The sequence below is a fragment of the Zootoca vivipara genome, chromosome 2 (assembly GCF_965207765.1).
Source record: "Zootoca vivipara chromosome 2, rZooViv2.hap1.1, whole genome shotgun sequence".
In the NCBI taxonomy this organism is placed as follows: Eukaryota; Metazoa; Chordata; class Lepidosauria; order Squamata; family Lacertidae; genus Zootoca; species Zootoca vivipara.
The window spans coordinates 65,928,469-65,952,207 of record NC_142584.1 but is presented as its reverse complement, the minus strand read 5'-3'; the positions used below and the strand labels follow the sequence as shown (position 1 = coordinate 65,952,207).

The following is a 23,739-nucleotide window of genomic DNA, read 5'->3' as shown; positions in this document are numbered from 1 at the left end:
GCAAGCTGTTCAAGCACACACAGTGCAATTCACACACATCAAATTAAGGTATTTATGCTAATTTCTCATTTTACATAATTTGTTTCAAGTGCAGAATTTGGGTTTTCCTGGAATCATGTTAAGACCAGCCCTGTATGTTGATACCCAGCTCCTAGGGTAAAAAACTTGACACAAACAGAAACAGAACATCTACTGTTAATATGAATAGAAAAAACAAAACTTTAATCTCTAGAATAAGGCGGAGTGTACCTGGCTAACCCAACCCAAATAATAGGCAAGAGACAAATGGAAATTCATGAATTTATCATGACGCTTCCATATCAGGCTGAGCCAACATAGTCATCATGTTAATGATGTAACAGAGTACTTACTCAGCTTTGGACTTGCCAAAATATCTGATCTTAGCAACTGTAACAGAATGCAATATACAACAGAAATCAAATTGTAAGGTTAGATCTGCATGGAGGCAAATCTCTTCTTGCCCAAATCTCTACTCTAGGCTGCGAAAGTTCATTGGGCAAGTCAAAGACTAAAATCCAAGTACAGCACAAGACATTGGAGAATGCCAAAACAGAAAAGTCAAAGGCAGGAAAAATATGAAGTTTAAAATAAAGGGTTAGGCACACATAGCTACTGTTTAAGTCAGAAGATACATTATTTGTCCCATCAATTATTTACAGAAAAGCTGCATAGCGTGTGCATGTGATAGAGCTTTTCACCACATGTTATAAGAGCAGAGCCTTATGCACAAGGTTACTTTAATATCTCCCCCTTAGTCAAGGTGTTTGATTGAGGCTAAATAAATAAAGCAATTTTAGGGACTTACAGGACAAACACTGCTCAGTCTGTTGGAAATGGGAGATGTATATCCAGGACACCTAGCCTCATCACTCTATCCCAGTTTATATATATATAATCATCTGTGCTCGTCCTGTGTTCTACATGTAGAGAATATCTCATACACAAAAACCTGACATTGGTGAAAAGAGAAAGATAAGCTTTTTATTGTAAGAAAGACTGCTTACTTGGGATGCGGTAATGAATCGTCAATGTAGGGAAGAGAAGAGGGAATGCAAGAAAATGCACCACTGGCATGGTCTGATGTGAACCTTACCCTGACTAACAATATTGCTGGGAAAGCACAGAGACGAAGACTCTCTTAAGTGTTCTAGGGTGGCACAGAGGGAGTACACAGACATATCCAAGAAGAGCTGCATGTACAGTAAGTGTAAATACAGGTAGCACTATTCACTCATTTCCATCGAAGCAATACTGCAGATGGAGGCACAGAGGCTATCAGAAAAGAGAGAACGAGAGTGTCTCCAGTCAATACCCTCCCCCACTCCTGGGGTCAGAGTAGAAAGGGGAGCAAAATCACAATGAAAGCCACCAGATAAGGTAGAGGACAGGACAGTCCATCTCCCATACCTAGGTTCAAAAAATAACTGCCACCTAGAAGATTAGGTCAGGAATGTAATGAAGAATGAGAGGGCCTATGATACACAGAATTAAAATGTCTACAGAGTATACTGGTTTGCTGCTAATTACGGGGCTCATGGGCTAAACAAACTTACAAGCAGGGATGACTCCAAAGCTGCAGTCAGTCGAGACTCAAGAGTACAAGGTGTCCAATTTTAATGAATGTCCATTTTGAGCAATAACACTGAAGCAATTAGGTAGGAAGGGAGAAGCACTAAGGAAAAAAGAGCCACATCCTGTTTAGAACACGAGTAGAAAAGCAGTTTTTTAACAGTAGGCTAGGCAAGAGACAAGTATCTCACATCTCTTGCCTTTATGCTTATGTGAGTGGGGTTGTTTTTACAAATAAGATTAGCATTTCAACTGATTGCTTTGGAAACAGGCCATATGGCAGACTTGAAACAAACTCAGATGTTAGGAGACTTCAAGCTTATCTTCTTATATCCATACAAGGGAAAAGGAAATGACCAAAATGCAAACTAATTTTATCTCTGTCCAAACAAAGCATAGTCAGTTTGCCTCAAGCAGCATTCCCAGCTGCTACCTATGTTGTTTTCCAAGTCTCAGGAAGCAATCGGAAAGAATGTCTTGTCTCTGAGTAATGGTTTCACATGGATGGAAACTAGTTATTGGACTTGCAAAGTTCACAAGTGGAAGGCCCACAATGCTATGGAAAGCACTATTTTTCAGCGTAGAATTGCCTCGAAGTCAGACTATAGCTGCTTGTTCTCTCACCCTTGCTAAACCTTTGTACAAATTAATTAAAAAGCTTTAAGGTTCTGAAAAAGGACATTTTTTAAACCTTCCATCATACCAAAAAAATTTATGATTAACATTTAACACATCAGAAAGCTGTACATAGTGAGGCTCAAAAGTACAAGTTTCCACAAATATGCCAGGAACCGAGGGAGAAGTGCAGTTTTCTGGAGTTACTCCTTCTGCTTGCCTTTCTGAAGCAGATTATGCATACTACTAACAGAAACAGCTTTTTATTAAACAGATTACCAGATGTTCCAGAACCAACATCTGCAGAACTACAAAAAGGATGCAAATGGCATATTGGTGACCTAAGAAACTCTGCACACAAACTCAGTTAATTCAGAAAGGGGCACGACAAACACAGTGATGTAACACCCCATTTCTAGGCAAGGAGGAGATAATCAGTCTGTCCATCATGCCCATTCCACACCTCATATTTAACAAGCACCCCATAACCAAGAATTATGAACTTTCTTCCAAAAGTTGCTCTTCTCTGATTGGTAGTGGGTGTAGAACTCCCGTCTGCTTCTTCTGGGCAGAGGAAAATGATGGGCTCGAGATAGAACACTGGTAGGTGCCAAGTCTTACTTGTGCCAGACACAACTCCTACTCCTTCCCACCTCACCCATCAGCTGTTACAGCAAGAGATTACACAATGAAAACTATTCTAAAGGTCTTTGCAAATGCCAACTAGTATATCTGTCCCTTCTAGATCCTTTAGCCAATAGTTAGTTCTGAATCAGCTAAACTTGCACACTGCAGGATAGGAGGGTTTCATTCAGCCAGAGGAACAATAAAACCGTAGTGGGTTGATAAGCGATGTTCACTTTTGGGCCACCGGCAATCCAAAAAGAGCACAGGAGCTTCTTCTCTAGAGGTCTTGGCTAAAATAGCTGTAGCCATCAGGGCCCGTTGTCTCCTCTCTTGTGTACAGCTGCTTCTGGTATCGTGCTGTAACAGGTACTCCTCCTGGTATACTGTGGATTGAGACAGAGGTGGGACAGATTATTGAAAGCGCTTCAAAAATTATCACTGCAAAGTGTACAGGAAATGAACGTCTGCTTATTGTGGAATCTCAAGCTGGACAAATACCTTGCAAAATCCAGTTGTCTTGAAAAATCCCACTTCCATTCACCACAATAAAACACCCTGAAAGTGTGTGATGGGTGAGGATAGCAATCTGACAAGATCTACAGTTGTAGCATACAAAAATGGCCTCACCTGTAGATTTAACTTCATACCAATGGAAAAGAATTATAAATCTTCGGATGATTTCTGCTAAACGTTAACAGGATTATATGCAACAAGGCAGCACTGTCCACTTTTGGCAGAATGTCTAACTTGCAGCACAGCCAGCCACAGCCCTAAAACTTGTTTGTCATGTAAATGCCATGTTCAGCACATTTGGCAAACAGAGTTTCCCCAGCAAGTTGAGTGCATCCACATGCTTGCACAGAGCATGTGCCACCACTAGGATATAGCATCACCTAAGTGATGAAAAGACCAATGCCACCACCAGGATAATAGTGCTTAACGTATGCCATACAGAAAAGGTCATTAGATTTCTTTGATGCCATACCCTGTGAGTCTTCATGTTTCATGGCAATTCCATGGTGCTTTGACTGGTCCCACAAAAACAAAAATAATAGAACAATCTGCAGATCTGTGCGTTAAAATGATATAGTAGAAAATATTTTCCCTTGCCAACACCCTACCCCACCCCCACAGTTCCAAAGACAGGCAAAACACCACATGGCATGTTCTATGTAAAATATTTTGCTTTCTCCAAGAAAACCTGTACCCATTTGACAGCGACATATATCGGAGGGTTTTGTTTTAATAAAAAAATTCTCTACAAACTTTATCAAAATTAAAAATGCTCTGGCATAACAAAGCAAAAGACAAAACAGAACTTTGAGTAGTAGATGCTGGGTATGGTACCCAGGAACTTGATGTTAATGACCAGAATAACAAGAGAAGTCAAGAGGGCTATTGACTCCTACTTGTCTGAAACACATCTATGGAAAGGCTACTAGGACAAGGCCCGAACCAAATAAGAGGTTACAGTTGCCAAATTGGCTTCATCGATTTGGTTCTGGCCAAGTGAAGGGGATCCACGCCAGACAGCATCATCTGGAAAATCTGCAATGTGTCATTTGACTCATAAACCTCTCTTTCCCCAAAATGCTTATTACCTTTGGTACATAAATAGCAACATACCAGTAGACCTTTTACACATTAGAGCTGCCTGCAGATGAATCTGAATTTTGTTGTTGTTGTAAAAATCCAGACTATAAACCAGATGCGAGACAATGCTTCCTATTCAGTAGCGGGTTATACAATGTAGCTACTACAGACAGAAAAATATTTAAACACTTACTGGTTCTTGTGTTTGAAGCCGCTGATGTGAGCTTGGTACTGCTCTATGGAGTTCAGTACTATGTTACAGCTTTCACATGGATATCCCTTCCCAGCTGAAAGACAGGATTAAACAAGTGTGAGCACCAAATTCACTCAAGGAAACACCCCAATGTCAATTACCAATTGTGAAGTGTTGTTCACAGTGACTAAGCCAAAGATGATGCTAGGAGTTCTAAGCCAGGGGAGAGGAACAGGATCCAGCCAAACAGCTGGATCAATAGTTACCCCATGTGTCACTTGACAGGTGGAAAGGGCTGCCCTATGGCAGGTCATCATGAGAGCAGGTGACAAAAATTCAAAGGAAAATTTTGAGGGACTCAAGATTTCCACTGCTAGCCTAGCTTGAACCCAAGCTGGGCTGCAAGGGAAGATTCCTGCCAAAGCAGTTTGCAGAGATAGGCTCCACTCAGGCGTTGAGTGGAATCAGCCACAGCATGGTTTGCATTGGGCACCAAATATAAAAGGTGTCAAATACAAGAATCGCTTATCAAGGAACAACCAGGAGTGCACACCTGTACCTACCCCACAACTGATGCTGTATATGATGTCAAGTGTGGGGCAGGTGGGCTTGATTTGGGGGAACCATGCTGGGCCTAATTAGACTCATGGTTCCAGAGCTTCCCCACCACTGCTCTAAGCACTGCTATCCAGCTCCTAGCTGCCACTTTTAAGTTGCACAGTAAAATGATCTCTCAGCACACAGGGAGCTTAATCAACGTTTCCAAGAACATTCCTCTGACTCAGGGTCAATTACAGAAGATGTGGGAGATCCATGATTAGATCTCCAAATGGATCTATTTTTGCTGACAACTACTGAAGGGAGTTTCAAAATCTGAGTGGAGCACTGTTGTTGTTTAGCCGTTTAGTCGTGTCCGACTCTTCGTGACCCCATGGACCAGGCACTCCTGTCTTCCACTGCCTCCGCAGCTTGGTCAAACTCATGTTCGTAGCTTCGAGAACACTGTCCAACCATCTCATCCTTTGTCGTCCCCTTCTCCTAGTGCCCTCAATCTTTCCCAACATCAGGGTCTTTTCCAGGGAGTCTTCTCTTCTCATGAGGTGGCCAAAGTATTGGAGCCTCAGCTTCAGGATCTGTCCTTCCAGTGAGCACTCAGGGCTGATTTCCTTAAGAATGGATAGGTTTGATCTTCTTGCAGTCCACGGGCCTCTCAAGAGTCTCCTCCAGCACCAAGCACCCTCACACCATTTTTACTATCTTAAAAATGTTTCTGCCCCAGCTGCTGTTTGCCCCACTGGGGAAAAATACACAGGTATATTTCACCCTGCACAGTAAACAGCAGCTGCTGCTGCAATACACAGGGTGGGTGGGTGTTAGATTTAAAAAACGACATGGAAGGGATTAGGCCTAACCCTCTGCTTTCCTAGGGCCGCTGTTCCAATTAAATTTAGGGGGGGCTTTTAAAATAAAAAGAATCAGAACAGGGTGTGGTGGGAGGGAAGGAGGGAGAGGGGGGGAGTTATTCCATTTGGCAAGCAATGCTTGCACTGATCGGCACAGTGTGATGCTGAATTCCACTTCAAGTGTCTTGGGGCACCTTGAAAGAATAACAAATTTAACACAGCACAAGCACTCTAGTTCTCAAATGCTTATGTCCTAATAAATGTTACCCTTTAAGGTGTCACAATACATTTTGTTGGTTTTGCTGCAACAGTTTCAAGTAAGTGCCCCTCTAGAAAAAGTAAAAACAGAAATACTGTACAGGAAGATCTGATCACCAAACTCCTGTTCTTCACAGGACTCCCACTACAATTTTATTCTCTGTATTTGTCCCTTTTGCTCTGGTGATTAAATTGTACCAGAAGAAAAGTAGAATACTTTAAAGCAAAGAAACAGAGTAAGACACAATGTGTTCAATAACGCAGTAATATTCCGTTTTGTGATTCATCTGCTTCATGTCATCTATAGTTACTGGGGTTGCAATCCTAAACCAACTTGCATGGGACTAAGTCTCAAAGAACACACTGACACCCAATTCTGAGTAGATATGCATAGGACTGTACTGTTGAACCACCTTTTGTAAGTATGGTATATAATGTATTCAAGCTATGTTGGTGGATTTTCTTCTGTATAGTTCTCCACTAAAGACATGTATGTCTGTTCCATCATCTGGGGATTGGTATCAGTGAGAGGAGAATTTAAGAGGCAAGGAATACACCAGTGTCTTCATGCTAATACTGCATAAATATGGATGCCACGTTGCAGGAAACAATGAAGAATGGGTATATTATAATGGCAACTGTGCACTATGGAGAATTCCAAGGCTCAAAACATCTGCTTAGATGAGAAAAATGGTGTTAAGGCTACATTACAGAACGGTTCCTAACCGTGAAACTGGATCAGCCACTTGTAGAATCAATTTGGTTGGAAATGCAGATTGTAACCATCTGATGCCTCAGAATTCTCACTTGGGAAGCATATTAAAGTGTTCTTGCCTGTAACTACCATCTCCTTTGCTGCAACAGCCCCAACATTCTTTCATTGGGCTTAAATTATAAGAAATGCAGTTATGTAAGTAACTTGAACACTGTTGGAATATCTGTTCCCCAATGGTTAGGAAAAGCAACTTTTTACACAGCAGTAGTAGGAAATTTTTGAGTTCGTCCAGGCAAGGGTGGCCAATGTGGTGCCCTCCAGATGGTTCTTGGGCTACAGCTCTCCTCAACCCTAACCATTGACCATGCTGGCTGAGGCTAATGGATGGAAGGCACTCACTGGCAAAAGCCTAATCCCCCTGCTGTAAACCCACCTCCATAGCACAAGTCTACCATGCTGCCCCCTGTGTGGAATATGGGAGCCAAAATGGGCATCCACATGAGAGGAGGTGCAGCACACATAGAGGCATAGTCGACAAGCATGTGATGTGGCTACTTAATGCTGTATGACTATGAAATAGCAGACATCAGTCTTAGGCATCCTTTCACTTCCCCCAACTTATCTTAGCTGGAAATAGTTTTTAAGCAATTTCTGTGAATAATTTTCTCAGTTCTAATTTGCAAGCGTTGACAGTTTGGGAGTTCCAGATCTTAATAAAACTAACATTTTTGGGACCTCTAACTTAACTCCCACCTGTTCCCATTTCAATGAATCAAATAAATCCAAACCAAGAAAATGAATTTTCTGTCTTTTCACTCAAGGATCACGAGAAATGTAAAATAAGGTTCCCTAGTCAGCTAGAAGGGGAGTCAATTTATCATAAACACAACAACACTAAATGCTTAATCAAGGCCTATTTACCCAAACATTGTAAACAGCCTGATGAAAACTCTTCTCAAAAGGATTGAACATACTGTCATACCTTGGTTTAAGTACGCTTCGGTTTGAGTACTTTCAGTGTAAGTACTCCGCGGAACCGTCTGGAACGGATGAATCCACTTTCCATTACTTTCAATGGGAAAGATCACTTCAGGTTAAGTACGCTTCAGGTTAAGTACGGACTTCCAGAACCAATTATACTCATACTTCGGGTTAAGTACGCTTCAGGTTGAGTAATCCGTGGACCGTCTGGAACGGATTAATCCACTTTCCATTACTTTCAATGGGAAAGTTTGCTTCAGGTTAAGTACGCTTCAGTTTAAGTATTCCGTGGACCGTCTGGAACGGATTAATCCACTTTCCATTACTTTCAATGGGAAAGTTCGCTTCAGGTTAAGTACAGACTTCCGGAACCAATTGTGTACTTAAACCGAGGTACCACTGTACTATGGAGAATTCATGACACTGCTTCTGCACACTGGCTCACCAATCACACTGCTTTAGACTCAAGAGGAACATTCTCAGCAAGGAGAAACAAAATACATTAAAGGTTTCAACAAAAAACAACACACATAAAACTTGAAATCTCTTCCACCATTCAACGTTAATGACCCTGGGAGAAAAAGTCTTCCTATCCACTTTCCCTATACCACGCATAAATTATACACCTGTTATGCTCATGTCTCTCACACCATCTTTTTTTTCCAAGCTAAGAAACCTCAAATGTGACCCTAGCTAATAGGGGATTTTCTCCTCCACCAGCATAATTCAGGATGCCTCTTTCTGCACCTTTTCCCATATCTACAACATTTTTCCTGATGTGCAGTGACTACTACTGTACACAGTATTTCAAGTGTGATCACACCAGAGACTTATATAAAAGCACTATGATACATTTTTTACTTTTCAATTCGTTTCCTAGTGCTCCCCACCCCTGAATTAGTGTCCCCTCCCCCAGCAGCCAAACACCAAGAACAAAGGATTCATTCTGTATGTACTGGAATGTACATTAGCTGGAAGAGTATTAGCCTATGAAAAAAATCTACTGATTTCTAAATGAACCAAAAAAAGGGCATGGGTACAACAATACTGTTGCAGAACTGTGAAACTTCACTGTCTTTAGATGGAGGAAAATTTGGGGTTTTAGTTGAATTTACTGAAATGACACGCACTTCTTATTCCTGCTATGTTGTGTCACAGAAGTGAAGGTAATCAAATGATGATGATTGGTTTTATTTTGAAACGCCAAACCCCATTGAGGAGTTGGAAGTCAAAGTACTATGCCTTTCTGTATACCTTAAATTAAAAACTCATTCACACTATTTGTCTGTGGCTACTGTACAGCGATTCTCATCAACAGCCTTCTAGGCCTCCTGAAAACCTACCCAAATGGGTTGGGGGACACTCTGAATGCAGTGGGGAAAAGGGGTACTGCCTCTACCCACCCTTTCCTCCTTCAGCTCACCACACCACAGCCTACTGCATTCAGGAGTGCCTACCAACAACTGACAGTGGCTTTTCAGGGGGCTTAAAAGGCTGTCAGAGAGGGAAAGGGTGATTACCTTTCAACTATACCATTCTGCTGCCATTTCCCTGTAACCAAGCAACTGATACCAAGGTCTGCTTTTGAACTTCATTAACACTGAATAGTATTTTCACAGCCTTTATACATACAGGATATCCGTTTGCAAGAGGGCAGCAGATTTCCCACTTGCACAACAGGACTTCCTCTTTCTTTCTTCTTCCTGCATTCTCCCAAAAACTGCTCCAAAGGGTTGGGGGACCCCTCCAGAGCAGCTCTGAATGGTGCAGGGGCTTCCGAGGAAGGAAATAAGGGGGAAGCCTGTTCATATGATCTTGCATTGTAGTCATATTTGTATAGCATCTATAGTCATGGAGTCCAGCACTGGCTGGTTTGCTGGCTACAGCTCCTTTCAGACTGAGATGAGTTGGCTACTGTAATCCATGCTTCCTAAATTCAAGATGGGATTATTGCAAAGCACTCTACGTGGGGCTGCCCTTGAAGATGACTTGGAGACTTCAAGTGGGGGTGGTGGCCTGGGAGAGGACGTTCTCTGTGATGCCCCATATGTTGTGGAGCTCCTGCCACACAGAGGGTACCATCATTATACAGCTTTCAGCAAATGCTAAAGTCACACCTCTTTACTCTGGCTTTTGAAAAGTGAGATATATATTTTTAGGACCCACCTTACTTCTGTGAGTTTAAGTTGTTTTATACTCTTTTAAATATTGTGGTTTAATGTTGCAACCTGCACTGGGATGCTAGGGTGATGGGTTGGTAATTAATACCATTCATATCCTCTGCCATTTTTTGTTCTTCAGTAAGGACATTTTCTACACTTTACCAATATTCTTTAAACTTTACACCAACTGTATACATTTAATACAGTCACATCAAACAAATGTTTGTTTCTTCTTGAATTCAGCATTTTTTTCATTTGTATGTTTCACTTTTCTGCCAAGCGAGAGGCCCCTATGTCAGCTAACAAGAGAAAACTGCAATGTAAGATATAATCACAAACAAGTTCCCCTAACCATTATCAACAGTAAAAAAATCGAAGGTATCTGAAGAAGTGTGCATGCACACAAAAGCTCATACCAATAACAAACTTAGTTGGTCTCTAAGGTGCTACTAGAAGGAATTTTTAAATTTTGTTTTGACTACGGCAGACCAACACGGCTAGCTACCTGTAATTATCAATAGTTTATGCCTCCATCTGGAGGCGGCATCTAGAACAGGACCTCTAATGAGCTCAGCTTGAGAAGTTTGTATGGTCTTTAAGATAGCTTGATCTAAGTCCTTTTAAAGCCCTGAAGGTGAAAACCAGGACTCTTAATTCAGGTAGAATCCAGTGGATTTATTTATTTATAACTCGTCTAGTACTTCTGCTTGTTTCCAAACAAAGCAATTTTGAATTGGAGATCACATATCATTTGCTTTTTATAACATATTTATTTCTTTTCTCCACTGTCTTTTCTCTTTCACCACGTCTTCCATGCCCTATACATTGCTGCTACTGTCTTATCATTTTAGCTATTTGTTGAAAATAGTATAACCTCTATCCATGTTTTTGTATATCTATTCCCCCCTGTGATTCTTACCAAGAGTATTTTTGTGCTCTCCTTCCATAGATAAGTTCCCTGGTCCTTGGTAAGATTTTGGTTCTGGGTTTCCCCCTGGGTTTGATCTATATTAAATAAAGGTTATTATTACTTTTCTATTTTTTTAAAAAATATTTAGATCTGCAACTTACCCTCTATGCATACATTGTTTTGTGTATTATCTGTTCTATATACTCTGCTGACCATGTTTCCCTCTTTCAAATATGCATTGCTTTATTTTCCCCCTTCTTCAGGATGTGTTTGAGGATCTTGTTAGTTCGCCTGGATTTTGTAAAAGGACATTGGGCGATAGTCAACCTTGTGTCAGTGTTTCTTCTTCTCCTCCCTCCCACAGTCCCCTGTACTCCCCAATCTCCTCCAGAGGGTCCCCCTCCCTTTGGAAGAGATTCCTGGGATGTGCAGTGGCTGGAGAGGTAGGAGAGGTTCCATTTGCACAATTGGAAATCTGTTCTGACGCAGCCAGATGGCACCCATTATTATTTTTTTGCTTTTCATTCTTAACAATTTTTTTAAAAAAACACCCTCAAAAGATATCTGATAGCGCACAATAAAAATATCAGCACAAATGTAGAATTACCAAACCTCTCCACTGTTCCAAATACCTTGATAAAGTTATATTTGTTTTATGACTGAGACAAAAGTTCTTATCTGAGAACACTGCCCCCATATTACAGGCATCAGGGAACTAAAAGGGGGCAGGGCTGGTGGGGGGGGGGAATGAGATGAGCAAAGTTCAAGCTAGGTGGCAAAACTCAGCAATGTTCCTCCTGGTAATGTTCCTCCTAGCTACCTTTCAAAATCCCCAGAGCTGCTAGAAAGAAAATATGCAATGATGAAACATCTTTCTGACAGGGGCAGCTAAGGACTTGTCATCAATGACTTTTGCCCTCTATCTTCTAAAACATTACCCCACCCACCCTTCTTCTTTATTCCTTGGTGATCGCTTGTGGCAGAGTAAGATTGCCTTCCATGAACATGGTCTTAACAGTGAGTCCGTATGGTAGGCTGCATATGGAGAGGCTATTCTAGTTCAGCCTTTTGGGTTTGACTAACATTAAATTTATATAATCTGCTTGTGTTCATTTGGATACCAAACTCTCCTTCTGGGCTTCAGTTCTCTCTCCCCACTTTGCACCCTTTGCCCAACCGCTCCTCTCTGCACCTGCTATCTGCCAGGCATGTGAAAAGCACATTGGCACATTAAATATCCTGTTCCTAATCATTATGTTCCTATTCAGCCCTACTCTGTGCAAAGTTGTGCATGCAAGTCTATTTTGGGGCATGGAACTTATTCACATCCAACTCTGTACAGAATCACACTACACATTATTAAAGTTGAAAGGCAGAGGCTGTTTTTAATTGGGAATTACTTTTTACTTGGGAATTACTTTCCCAATTAAATGAACTTAAAAATAAAGTTTCTGGCATATATATTCAGTATCCATCTTTAGGTGCTTATTCTGCAATCTTTAAGAGTGAACAATTTTTGTACATGTTCAAAACACACAGTTGAGAGCTCCACTTATTATGCCACTTTGTGTTAATTAACCTTAATACCATCACAATGTCTTTTTTTCAACAAAAGCTAATGCTAAGTCACTACTTTGAAAGAAATTCCTTGGATGCTTTGCACTGCGTATCATTGCTTGATACAAGCTGTAATAAAGGTTCCATTTCCTAATCCAGGGAGATATTGTGCAAACCTTAACGGGTTCTCATTGTTTTCTACAGATGTATATTTTGAATATTCAACTTTTTTTCCAAATCAACTAACTGTGGCTTGACTTAAGTGATGTAATAAAACTTCAGCTACTTCAAATGGCTCTGAATTTGCCAATGCTTGCACCGTCAGACTAATTTGTAGATGGCTCAAGCTTTGGGGTTGGAAAGCCCAGACTCATTTGTTAAACCATATGTTTCCAAGATGTTACTTATTTAAATTCCATAGTCTTAACTACCTTGCTGAGGCAATTTTGAAAATACATTAATTCCCTCCCATAGGTCAGCTTCATTTGATGGTTGTCAAATCCACAATGTATGTAAACATCTGTCCTAATAAAAAAGGCACTTTGAAATATATTGTTTCTTCAGTGGCCTTTTCCATATACCCTTTTCTATTGCTTCCTTTTAAATGTTCATAGCTGCTTATCTACAATACATAAAGACAGATCCAGATAACAGGTGGATTTTATATTCTCAGAAATGGGGACTCAGTCATTGTATGTTTCTCCTTCTAACTGCCATAGATGCAACCTCAAACCTGCAAAGCATCTATCAGACATTCATTTACTAGCTCTTTCCACATTCCATCTTAATAATGTAACTAAATGCAGACTCCATACATGCTACCAGACCAATTGTTTTTTCTCTCTCTCTTCCACTTTAGGGCTAACCTTTCTTTTAAATTTTTTTTAAAAAACTTTATTTATTTATTTCTTAAAAACATACACAAAAGGAAGGGCTAACCTCTTTGACTGCCTTAGTGTTTAGCCCTAAAGTGATCAGACCTGAACTAGCATCTTGATAATCAAGCAAGGAGTTAAACCTGGCCTACATCTTACATGCTGATGTGATATTCAACACAGGTGACTATGTTGGAAATGATCAGTGTAATAGCACTGTTTACTGCCATGGTTGATGTCCATAGCTGCCAAGTTCTCCCTTTTTTAAAGGGAAATTCCCTTATGCTGAATAGGCTTCCTCGCGAGAAAAGGGAAAACTTGGCAACTATGTTGATGTCTTCTATATTCTTTGTACTGAATATAAATGTGTTGTGAACACTATGTCATGTTGGGAGCTGGATTTTTATCCAAAGCCAAGGAGAAATGTTCTCTGCTGGATATGCAGCAGTACGTCTTCAGTATTTTGTTTGACCTATTGATTACAGCAGGCATCCCCAAACTGCAGCCCTCCAGATGTTTTGGCCTACAACTCCCATGATCCCTAGCTAACAGGACCAGTGGTCAGGGATGATGGGAATTGTAGTCCAAAACATCTGGCGGGCCCAAGTTTGGGGATGCCTGGATTACAGTGTAACTATCACAGAGCCACAGTGAAGCTTTGTCTCTTTCTCCCACCCACCATGCTCATGTAATTCAGAAAGTTTCCTTTTCAAAGTGTGTAGACCAGGCATAGGCAAACTCGGACCTCCAGATGTTTTGGGACGACAACTCCCATCATCCCTGACCACTGGTCCTGTAAGCTAGGGGTGATGGGAGTTGTAGCCCCAAAACATCTGGAGGGCCGAGTTTGCCTATGCCTGGTGTAGACAGACTATTTAAAAAAACAAAACAAAACAAAAAAAGGGAGAGAGAATACACTGTCAATTCTCTGCTCTCCATTCAATCCCACACCTCCAACTACCTGGTAATTCTGCTTGAATGCTTCAATATAACCTGAAGACAACTTCTCGTACTTTCTCAGAAGCCCTTATTTCCCCATTCACGTTCTTTTTCAACTGGCACTGTCACCACCCACAGGCATAAACCGCTGCTTTTCTTTTCAACTTTTGCCCCCCAAAGTTGGTCCATTTCCAAGTCATATTGCTTCTCCCTTTCCAACATTACAAATTATGGGCCTTTCTCTTTGCCCCTTCAGCAAAAGCTCTTGCCCATAACTTGGTCATGCCTTGTTGTGACTCCTACATTCTTCTGTCTAGTCTTCCACTGTCTCACCTTCACTCAGCACCCTGCATTTTCCTCTCACCTTTCAAAGTTTCAACCACCTCCCTCTTTTCAAGTACACATGTGCAGCAGGAGGTTCTTCCTCGTGTTCAGGATTTTGTGGGGAGCTGGGAGTCTTTCCCACCCCAAACCAAGATTTTCCTACTACTTTTGCCTGTGCCCATCTGAAGGGATCGATTCAAGCCCATTCCCTCTACAGCTGGTATACCTAACGTAGTGAATTATCTGAGAGCTTGTTTTCCATGTAGGGCATTTCCAACAGAAGGCGAGTTGTGGCTTTGCAAACCTTTACAACTCTTCACGCTCTTTATTCTGGAAAGTTTTGCTCTTAAAAACTCACCTGTTGAAGCTGCAGGTTCCTCGGGGCTTCTCCCATAGTGTGCCATTAGCTTAAGTTTGGTCTCCTGCTTTTTGTGTTTCTTGCCCACGTAGTGTTGTTTTGCCATCAGGGGATTATTGAATGTAGCATGGCAGAGACTGCAGAATTTGTCTGGGTCAGAAGTGTTTTGGTTCTCTTCACTAGAGGGCACAGTAGTGGGAGGAGGAATAGCTGGTTGTTTCTGAGCATGTACAGCTGCTGTAAAATCAACCCCGCAAAACATATGAAGAAAATCCAATCAGAAAAGTCACAATTTCATGTAATCAGAACAAGCATAATAATCTCAATTGTGCCATAACATTCCACTCAGAATAATTATTTTCTAAATAAAAGATTTGGATGGGCTTACTGTGGGCATATACACAAATATTAGCTACCCAGTGATCAAAAATAACAAAGAAATATTTTGGTGTAAGGTTTGTTATGTCTGTCTATCTCTGACCACCAGGGTCATCAAGAAAATTAATCACACCAGAATTCCAATTTTCAACCGGAAAACATGTTTTCTTGAATTCCCTCAGTGTCTGCCTCATTATCATATACAGTGGAACCTCGGTTTACGAACACCTCGGGTTACGAACTTTCGGTTTACGAACCATCCTAACCCGGAAGTAAGTAACCCGAGGTTTCCAAGGTTTCTGAGACAGGGAGAGAAAGGAGGCTGCCCCGGCGTCCATCCAAGCCGGGCAGGAGAGCCCAGGAAGGCGCGCTGGCTGCGGCGAAGCCGAGGCCAGTCGGCTGCGAGGAGCCGAGGCGCGCCAAGGGGAGCCGGGCCCGGCGCTGCCTTACCCGCCATGCTGCTTGCTGCCCACCCGCTTCTTCTGATATTGTCCGGCATGGCTGCGGCGGCCGAGGAAGAGTGCCGGCGGGGAGGATCTCCCTTCGGACTACCGTACCAGCCTCGCCAGGCGCAGCCCAGCCCCTCCGCACTCTGATCGCAGCGGAGGTGTTGCCGAGGACGACCGGGCAGGCTGGGGGCTCGGCGGCGACGAAGGCAGGGCCAAGGCGCAGCAGCCGCCGCCGGCCTCGCCGAGAGAGCCGCAGCACAAAGACAGCAAGAGAAAGGCGGCCGCCCCGGCGACCACCCAAGCCGGGCAGGAGAGCCCAGGAAGGCGCGCTGGCTGTGGCGAAGCCTCGGCCCGTCGGCTGCGAGGAGCCTTGGCCCGTCGCGGTGCTTGCTTCCCATTCGCTTCATCTGCTGGATCGGCTGCAAGGGAATGTTGTCGAACGCCGACATCCCCTTGCAGCCGGATCGTCTGCAAGGGGATGTTGTCGAATGCCGACAACATCCCCTTGCAGCTGGTCCGTCAGAAGAAGCGAATGGGAAGCAAGCACCGTGGCGCGCCTCGGCTGCTTGCTGTCAATCCGCTTCTTCTGACGGACCGGCTGCAAGGGGATGTTGTCGGGGCCGTGCCACCGACAACATCCCCTTGCAGCCGATCCGGCAGAAGAAGCGGGTGTACAGCAAGCACCGCGGCACGACTCGGCTCCTCACAGCAAAGGCGCGCCGCGGTGCTTGCTGTCAATCCGCTTCTTCTGACGGACCGGCTGCAAGGGGATGTTGTCGGGGCCGTGCCACCGACAACATCCCCTTGCAGCCGATCCGGCAGAAGAAGCGGGTGTACAGCAAGCACCGCGGCACGACTCGGCTCCTCATAGCAAAGGCATTGGCGCGATGCCCCAGCCTCCGGAAGGCATCGGAGCTGGGACTTCGCTCCAATGCCTTCCGGAGGCCGGGGAGCGTTTCCGTGACTGGGCTGTGCAGCCGCGAAAGTAGTCCCCGGCCTCCGGAAGGTATCGGAGCCGGGACTTCGCTCTGATGCCTTTGCGGAGGCCGGGGACCGCTTTCGCGGCTGCACAGCCCAGTCGCGGAAACGCTCCCCGGCCTCCGGAAGGCATCGGAGCCGGGACTTCGCTCCGATGCCTTTGCGGAGGCCGGGGACCGCTTTCGCGACCCTGGCCTCCGCAAAGGCATCGGAGCGAAGTCCCGGCTCCGATGCCTTCCGGAGGCTGGGGCTTCGCTACGATGCCTTTGCGGAGGCCCCCAGCCTCCGCAAAGGCATCGGAGCGAAGCAGTTAATCCGTTCTAGGGGGTGTTTTTCCTCGTCTAGAACGGATTAATCAACTTCCCATTACTTTCAATGGGAAAGTTTGCTTCGGTTTATGAACACTTCGGTTTATGAACAGACTTCTGGAACCAATTGTGTTCGTAAACCGAGGTTCCACTGTATGTGAAGCAGGGTTTACTCTTCTGTGTTTGTACAATAGATACCCAGGAGCCTATTCTGACCTGGACTTTTCAGCACAGCACCAGGAGACAATTCCTCTGTACCTTCTGCTTTAGGAGGTTGCTCCTTCATCTTTAGATTCTTGGCATGGGTCTTGCCTAGGTAATGGGAGTTAGCCACAACAGGTGACGAAAAGGTCATATTACAAATGGGGCAGCATTTGTTCCTGTCTTCTTCACTGCTACCCTCCTGTTTGTAAGAAGGAATGAAAAAAAATTTACTGGGGCTGCAGAATGAAAGTTCATCAGCAAAGTGTTCCAAGTTCAGTAACTGGAATTTCTTTTGTTCAGCTTCACCCTATCCTTTACTGAACACACTGAAAGAAGCTAGAGAAGACTATTAAAGCTATTCAAGACATGTTATGTAGCAAGATACAATTGCCATTCAGTTAGTAGTTTCGGTAACTACAAACAGAATTCTTAATAGTGTGCCAAGGCTGAATTCTACTTTTCAAATAAATTTAGTATGAAAGGAGCTTATTATAAGTAGAGTGTATAACCATTTTATTCCCAATGGTTTTTGAAAGAGTTATCTCCTTGCACTCAGCTTCTTCATTTTTCCGTGTACAGGAACATACAATAAGGTGGGCAAAGTTTAAATGTGCATTTTCCCAAGCAGAATAATGCATAGATTGTTCTTGCAAACAGTGCCTGATCTTCAAAATCCTCTCTGGTGCATTATTCCACAACCCAAGAAATGCTATTTGCCAAACTTTCTAGTGCATTAAATTTTTTAACTTGTTGTCCTTGGATTACTGGCCTGACTGGCATTACCTGCTTTGTATCCAGCTTTATTTTCTTGCTTGAGCAGACCTCCTCTTCACCATGGATAGCCAGGTATCGACGAACTTTGTTGGCATGTTTCTTACTCTGAAGGAAACAGCATAGAAGAACAAGATAACCATCTCAGGAACCCCACACACTCAGGGCAAATTTCAGTAACTGCCTGTAGATTTAAGCATACCTGATAATGAGCGAGCTTCTGTGACTCGGAGATGAGCACTGCACTACACACTTTACAATGGGCATCCGTGAAGATGTGGCTGTTCTCTCTGATCATACGATCCACTGCAAAAAGCAAGCACACCAATATTAAAAACTAAACAATACAGGAAACTTTGCCAAGGGCCCAGCTATCACCTCTTAGGGGTTTTACCAGCATCACACAAGTGTTTGCACCAACTTTGAACACTGGTTAAATAAAGGTCTTGTGGCAGATAATGACAATTCTAATTCCCCAATCAGGGAGACATACCAGTAATTTAAAACATGTAAATACATTAAGGCAGTTTTTTCTCCTTGTCCCACATTCAAATAAGGGTGAAAATGCACATGAGGTGGAAGTCATCCAGTAATAACACAGCAAAGAATGAGATGTCTACTGTTTCTTTGATATGCTACATTGCATACTTTCCATCAGGGATGAAGTATAGGATTGAGCGATTTCCACACTGCTATATAAAGGACAGGCTAACAGTAAGGAATCATGCAAAAGCAGAAGTAACTCTACTGTTAAGTGGCATGCCAGTAGTCCGCTGCAGAATAAAACCGTTTCCAACAACTGCAATTAATGATTTACCATGGAAATAATGTTGTTTAAGTCAGCACAGAACACTACACTACACAGAAAGGCTCGATATTTCTTCCTACCATTGATCCATGCCCAATTTTAAGTACAATGCCAATGCTTCCATTAGTCTTCAGCTAAACAGTCAATTGGCTAATGGGTCTTTCATTTAGAGACACACAGAATGTCAGCAATTGTTTTCCATTTCCAAAGTTGCAATGCTTAGCGCCTCAACAGTGTCAAGATGATAAGTATCACTTTGTGGTCAACAGCTTGGTCAGCGTGGTGTGCATGTATGCAGGTCTCTTAGGCAATGATCTTATAAGCAAGAAGTTGCTATTTACACACTGATTAAGAGGCAGGCTGGAAATATACAAATGTGAGGGTAAAAAATCTTCAATCTCCACAGCTGTGATTGATTTGTAATTGTCTTCAAAACACATCCCTTACATTCACTTTACAAACTCCTCAGAATCATTATATTGACATGACAAAGTGCATTTCAAATACTGCCATTAGGCACATCGGGGAAGAAAATCTATTTTTGTTTTAATGACCCAGTACAGTTTAGTATCATCAGCAAACTTGGTCACCCCAATGCTCACTCTTAACTCTTGATTGTTTATTAACAAGTTAAAAAGCACAAGTCCTTGTAGGACTCCACTTTCTACATCTCTCCATTTGGAGAGCTGTCCATTTATTCCTATTCTTTGCTTCCTGCAACATAACCAATTCCTGATCCACTAGACGATCTATCCTCTTATTCCTTGACTTATGCAGGACTCTTTGATGAAGTACTTTGCCAAAAGCTTTTTGAAAATCCAAGTATACTATGTTGAGTGGATCACCTCTATCCATATGCTTGTTGACACTCTCAAATAACTCTAATAGGTTTGTGAGACAGGCCTTGCCCTTGCAGAAGCCATGCTGGCTCTGCTTCAGTAAGGCTTGCTCTTCTATATGCTTGGTTATTTTAACAAGTTTCCCCAGTACAGACATTAAGCTTTACTGCTCTGTAATTTCCCAGATTCCCCCCTCACAGGTTCCTTTTTCAAAATTGTTGTTACATTGGCTACTTTCCAGTCCTTGGGTGTGAAGGACAAGCTGCATATTTTTGTTAGAAGACCAGCAACTTCACATATGAGTTCTTTGAGAATGCTCAGGTGGCAGCCATCTGGACCCGGCAATTCGTCAGTTCTTATTTTGTCTATTAGGCCTCTCATCACCACTATCTGCTTCATCTATACATCCCAGATAAAAATCATATATCCTCAATCATATATCCTCAATGATTTCCAAGCCATTCTGCACAATCATAGAGGCTGCAGCAGAGGGAGAGAAGGGAAGCATAACTATTTTAGCAACTCCGCTGAGAGACCAGCTCCTTTTGTGTCTTTTAGATTGTAAGTCTGAAGGCAATGATTTTTTAAATACTAATTTAGAATTCACTTTGGGACTGTGTTAGGCTGAAGTATGTGGTGAAAATGCTTTAAATTACTAAAAAAAATGAAAGGGAAAACTTGGTATCAAATAGGCTATCCTTAGGAAGGTTAGTGACAGAAGACTTGTGGCACCTTTGCTGAATCTCATTATCATTATTTGTATATACAGAACTTAAATAAGTTTATTCCACCCCCCCCATCTCACACACAAGTATACAACTCTTACGTCTTGAGGAACCAAGTAAAAAAATTACTACTAAATTAACGTCATCTCCTAAAGTAACACTCTTAGTCTAAACTCACATATTTTATATACTGTAATCTAGGTTAATATCATTCCAACAAGCAGTTAGTGATGCTTTTATCTTGAATTTACGCTGTAAGAAATACCTTACTTGCTGAGGCAGTCGAAAGTTAGAGCTGATTTAATAAAACATAGACAACTTGTAATAGTTGACTCTCAGCACACTATCTAGCATTACTTAGACATCCAATATTTCTCTCGAAATAAAAAAATAAAAAATAAAAAAATTGTCTAGTAGCACCTGAAAGACCAACTAAGTTTGTTCTGGGTATAAGCTTTCGTGTGCATGCACACTTCTTCAGATACCACTTCTTCAGATGCACACTTCTTCAGATTCTTCTTGGTATCTGAAGAAGTGTGCATGCACACGAAAGCTCATACCAATGACAAACACTGAAACAGAAGTCACCAGACCCTTCTATATAGTGGGAGGGTGGGGTGGGGGTGGGGTATTTCTCAGAAGGGTAGTAGGAGATGGGTGATTGACTCAATGGGTATGGTAAACCAGTTGATGACTAGTTACAGGTAGGTAGCCATGTTGGTCTGCTGTAGTCGAAACAAAATAAAAAAAATCCTTCCAGTAGCACCTTAGAGACCAACTAATTTTGTTTTTGGTATGAGCTTTTGTGTGCATGCACACTTCTTCAAATACACTGAAACAGAAGTTGACGACTGTTAATGATTGCAATTAGTCCTACAGGAAAAAGCAAGGGATAGTATGCAGATGACCAAAAATTGCTTTAGCATGTGTGATGAGACAAGAATCCAATATCTCTATTCAGACCAGGTCTCTCCATATTTTTCAGTTTTGTAATAAGTTGTAATTCAGTTTAGTAATGATTAAATATCATAATTGCTAACAGCACAAAGTATTTTCTGTAGCCTAGTGACATACGGTGGCTTAACAAGAAACATCAAACTTTAAACAGAACTGTACTCACTACACATTTCTACCAAAAGGTTCACAACTGGACATGGTAACCACTGAACAAAGTTGATAGGGGGAGGGGAGCTTTGAGCACATTATAAACAGTAGTTTTCCAGTAACAGCTGGGCAGAAACTCCTGTTTCACCTTTCTTACAGTAAACAAAATGCTTCTAAAAATTAAAGCAATTGTGATGAGAGTAAGACTGCTGTCCTAAGACCACCATATTGCATTAAATATATATCTGTACAGCTATTTAAAAAGAAGCTGACCGGGGGCTGGGGGAAAGCTCCAGTGAGACTTGCATTTAAGGAAATGGATCTATTAAAATACAAAACCAGCATCGAAAGCAGGGATAGGGATCCTGTGGCCCTCCTGATGTTGTTGGATTCCATCTCCCATCATACCTGACCATTGGCCAAGTTGACTGGGGCTGATGGAAGTTGGAAGTACAACAACATTTGGAAGGACACAGATTTTTGAGTCCTGTCCGAGGCAGTACAGTATAACGTAACAGAAGAATGTTTGCAAGCAGAATATTTGCACTGTCCATAATCTGGCAAACCTACGTGTCATTGTATGACAAAGATTCAGAAAGCACAGGATTAGGATTTTAGTGTGAGGAAACACACCCAACCCACATGTTCATCACCCCCATTCCATATCCTTTTTTTCTATTCTCATGCCTTCCTGTTATTTCCCCAACATTTTCAATTTCTTGCAAATTGTCTACCTTTACTGTGACCACAGAACACATATTGCACAGGTTGTAGACTAGCAGACAGTAATGCTGCAGTAAATCAAGAGTTCTCTGCAGTACTCTCCGTACTCGCTCATCCTAGGTTCATCCACCCCCACCCACATCTCAACAAGAATATTTTGCTTCTATTCATAAATTTTATTGTGCTGACCGGGAACTGCATGCACATCAATAACTGAAACGTATGGTACAGAACTTGGACACTGTAAAGTTTGTAGTTTCTTTAAGACACCACTCTGGAAGTTTAAGGAAGAAAGGAGAGTATGTATTTTCTACCCATTACGAGGATAGAAATCTAATCCCATTCGTAAAAAAACAAGCCAAGGGGATTTAGGAAATCACAGCCACACATTCTGTATATGAACCATAATCTGTGAATCCTACACTGTCCCATAAAGCAGATATGAAAGTTCACTTCCCTCATCAAATAGAAGAGCAAGGAACAAACGGCATGTGAGGGGACAGAGAAGTCAGATCTAAAGCCACTCTAACGAGGATTTCACTAGCAGGGGGAGGATGACATATTCTTCTACACCCGCTCAATAAGCAAGAAGATCAAACACTGAAGCCTTGAGGCAGTTTAAGCGATGGCTAGACCTGAATATGTAAGATACAAGCTTTTGTGGGACCTAGCCTACAAAATCTTACATTTTGTGAGTGTGTGTATATTAAAAACCAGGATCGATAGGAATTGGAAGCTTCAGGCTGCGAAACTAGCAGCGGAGGACTTCTTGGAGGTGGCGGAAAGAACGCAGAGTTAAAGGTTCGCTCGCTCCGCCTCCGTGGGTCAAAAGAATCGGTAGCCACTGGCAGCCACACGCGGGTCGAGTTGGGGAGAAGAGAGGCCAACAGGCCCCACCCACCACGCTCCTGATGCAGCGCAGTAAAGCAGAGCCGGACGAGGCAGAGTAAGGAGGAGGCAAACCCCCGCCTCCCTCAGAAGGAAGATGACAGAAGCGCCCCCGCCTCACCTGCCTCCTTCCCCACCGGTAAGGCTGAAGCGTCCCCGTTGCTATCCGCTTCGTCCGCCATCTTATCCCCGCGTCGCCGCCCCCGAGGTACCCGCCTTCCCCCGGACCTCTCGTGGATCCCGCGAGATGCTCCGCTCTCCAAGACACGTATCGCGAGATCTCCCCCCCCCCCGCGCAGCCCGGGAACCGAAAAGATCGGGAATCGCGAGGAGAATCGAACGCCCTCACGATATTTGGTTTGCACGTGTTCGAAGCGGCCTCTCCTTGGGCGTCCATTTCTCTTGAGGACACAGGGGAGCAGGGAGCGGTTGCTGTGGGGATGGAGCCTGGCGGCATGGCCGCT

General features: G+C 42.8%; 1 protein-coding gene across 13 annotated transcripts; it reads right to left on the bottom strand.

The window, feature by feature from the left end:
- Positions 1-288: 288 nt before the first annotated feature.
- ZNF346 (zinc finger protein 346) lies at positions 289-23,489 on the bottom strand. Of its 13 annotated transcripts, none has more exons than XR_004691979.3 (8): positions 23,397-23,489; positions 18,391-18,494; positions 18,201-18,296; positions 17,430-17,616; positions 15,101-15,337; positions 11,057-11,142; positions 4,619-4,712; positions 289-3,215 (listed from the first exon to the last, which is right to left on the bottom strand). XR_004691979.3 is itself a non-coding variant. In XM_088662060.1 (7 exons), exons 2-7 carry the CDS (start codon positions 18,484-18,486, stop codon positions 3,110-3,112), a joined length of 774 nt encoding a protein of 257 aa, XP_088518186.1. In that variant the 5' UTR covers positions 18,487-18,494; positions 23,074-23,489; the 3' UTR covers positions 289-3,109. The 13 variants fall into 13 exon arrangements, 9 of the variants coding, with proteins under 9 accessions (XP_088518186.1, XP_034961719.2, XP_088518184.1 ...); XR_015948201.1 differs by having other exon boundaries at positions 15,101-15,334; positions 17,472-17,616; XR_015948202.1 differs by having other exon boundaries at positions 23,401-23,489.
- Positions 23,490-23,739: the final 250 nt, after the last annotated feature.

Bases quoted from the DNA above. Each gene is read 5' to 3' on its own strand.
- ZNF346 (XM_035105828.3), bottom strand. From the start codon at position 23,457: ATGGCGGACGAAGCGGATAGCAACGGGGACGCTTCAGCCTTACCGGTG. The intron at 17,617-18,200 runs GTAATGCCAGTC...TCTTACAAACAG, and splicing joins TAAAGCTGGATACAAAGCAG to GAGGGTAGCAGTGAAGAAGA. The intron at 4,713-15,100 runs GTGAGTTTTTAA...CCTGTCTTTCAG, and splicing joins GGAACCTGCAGCTTCAACAG to CTGGGAAGGGATATCCATGT.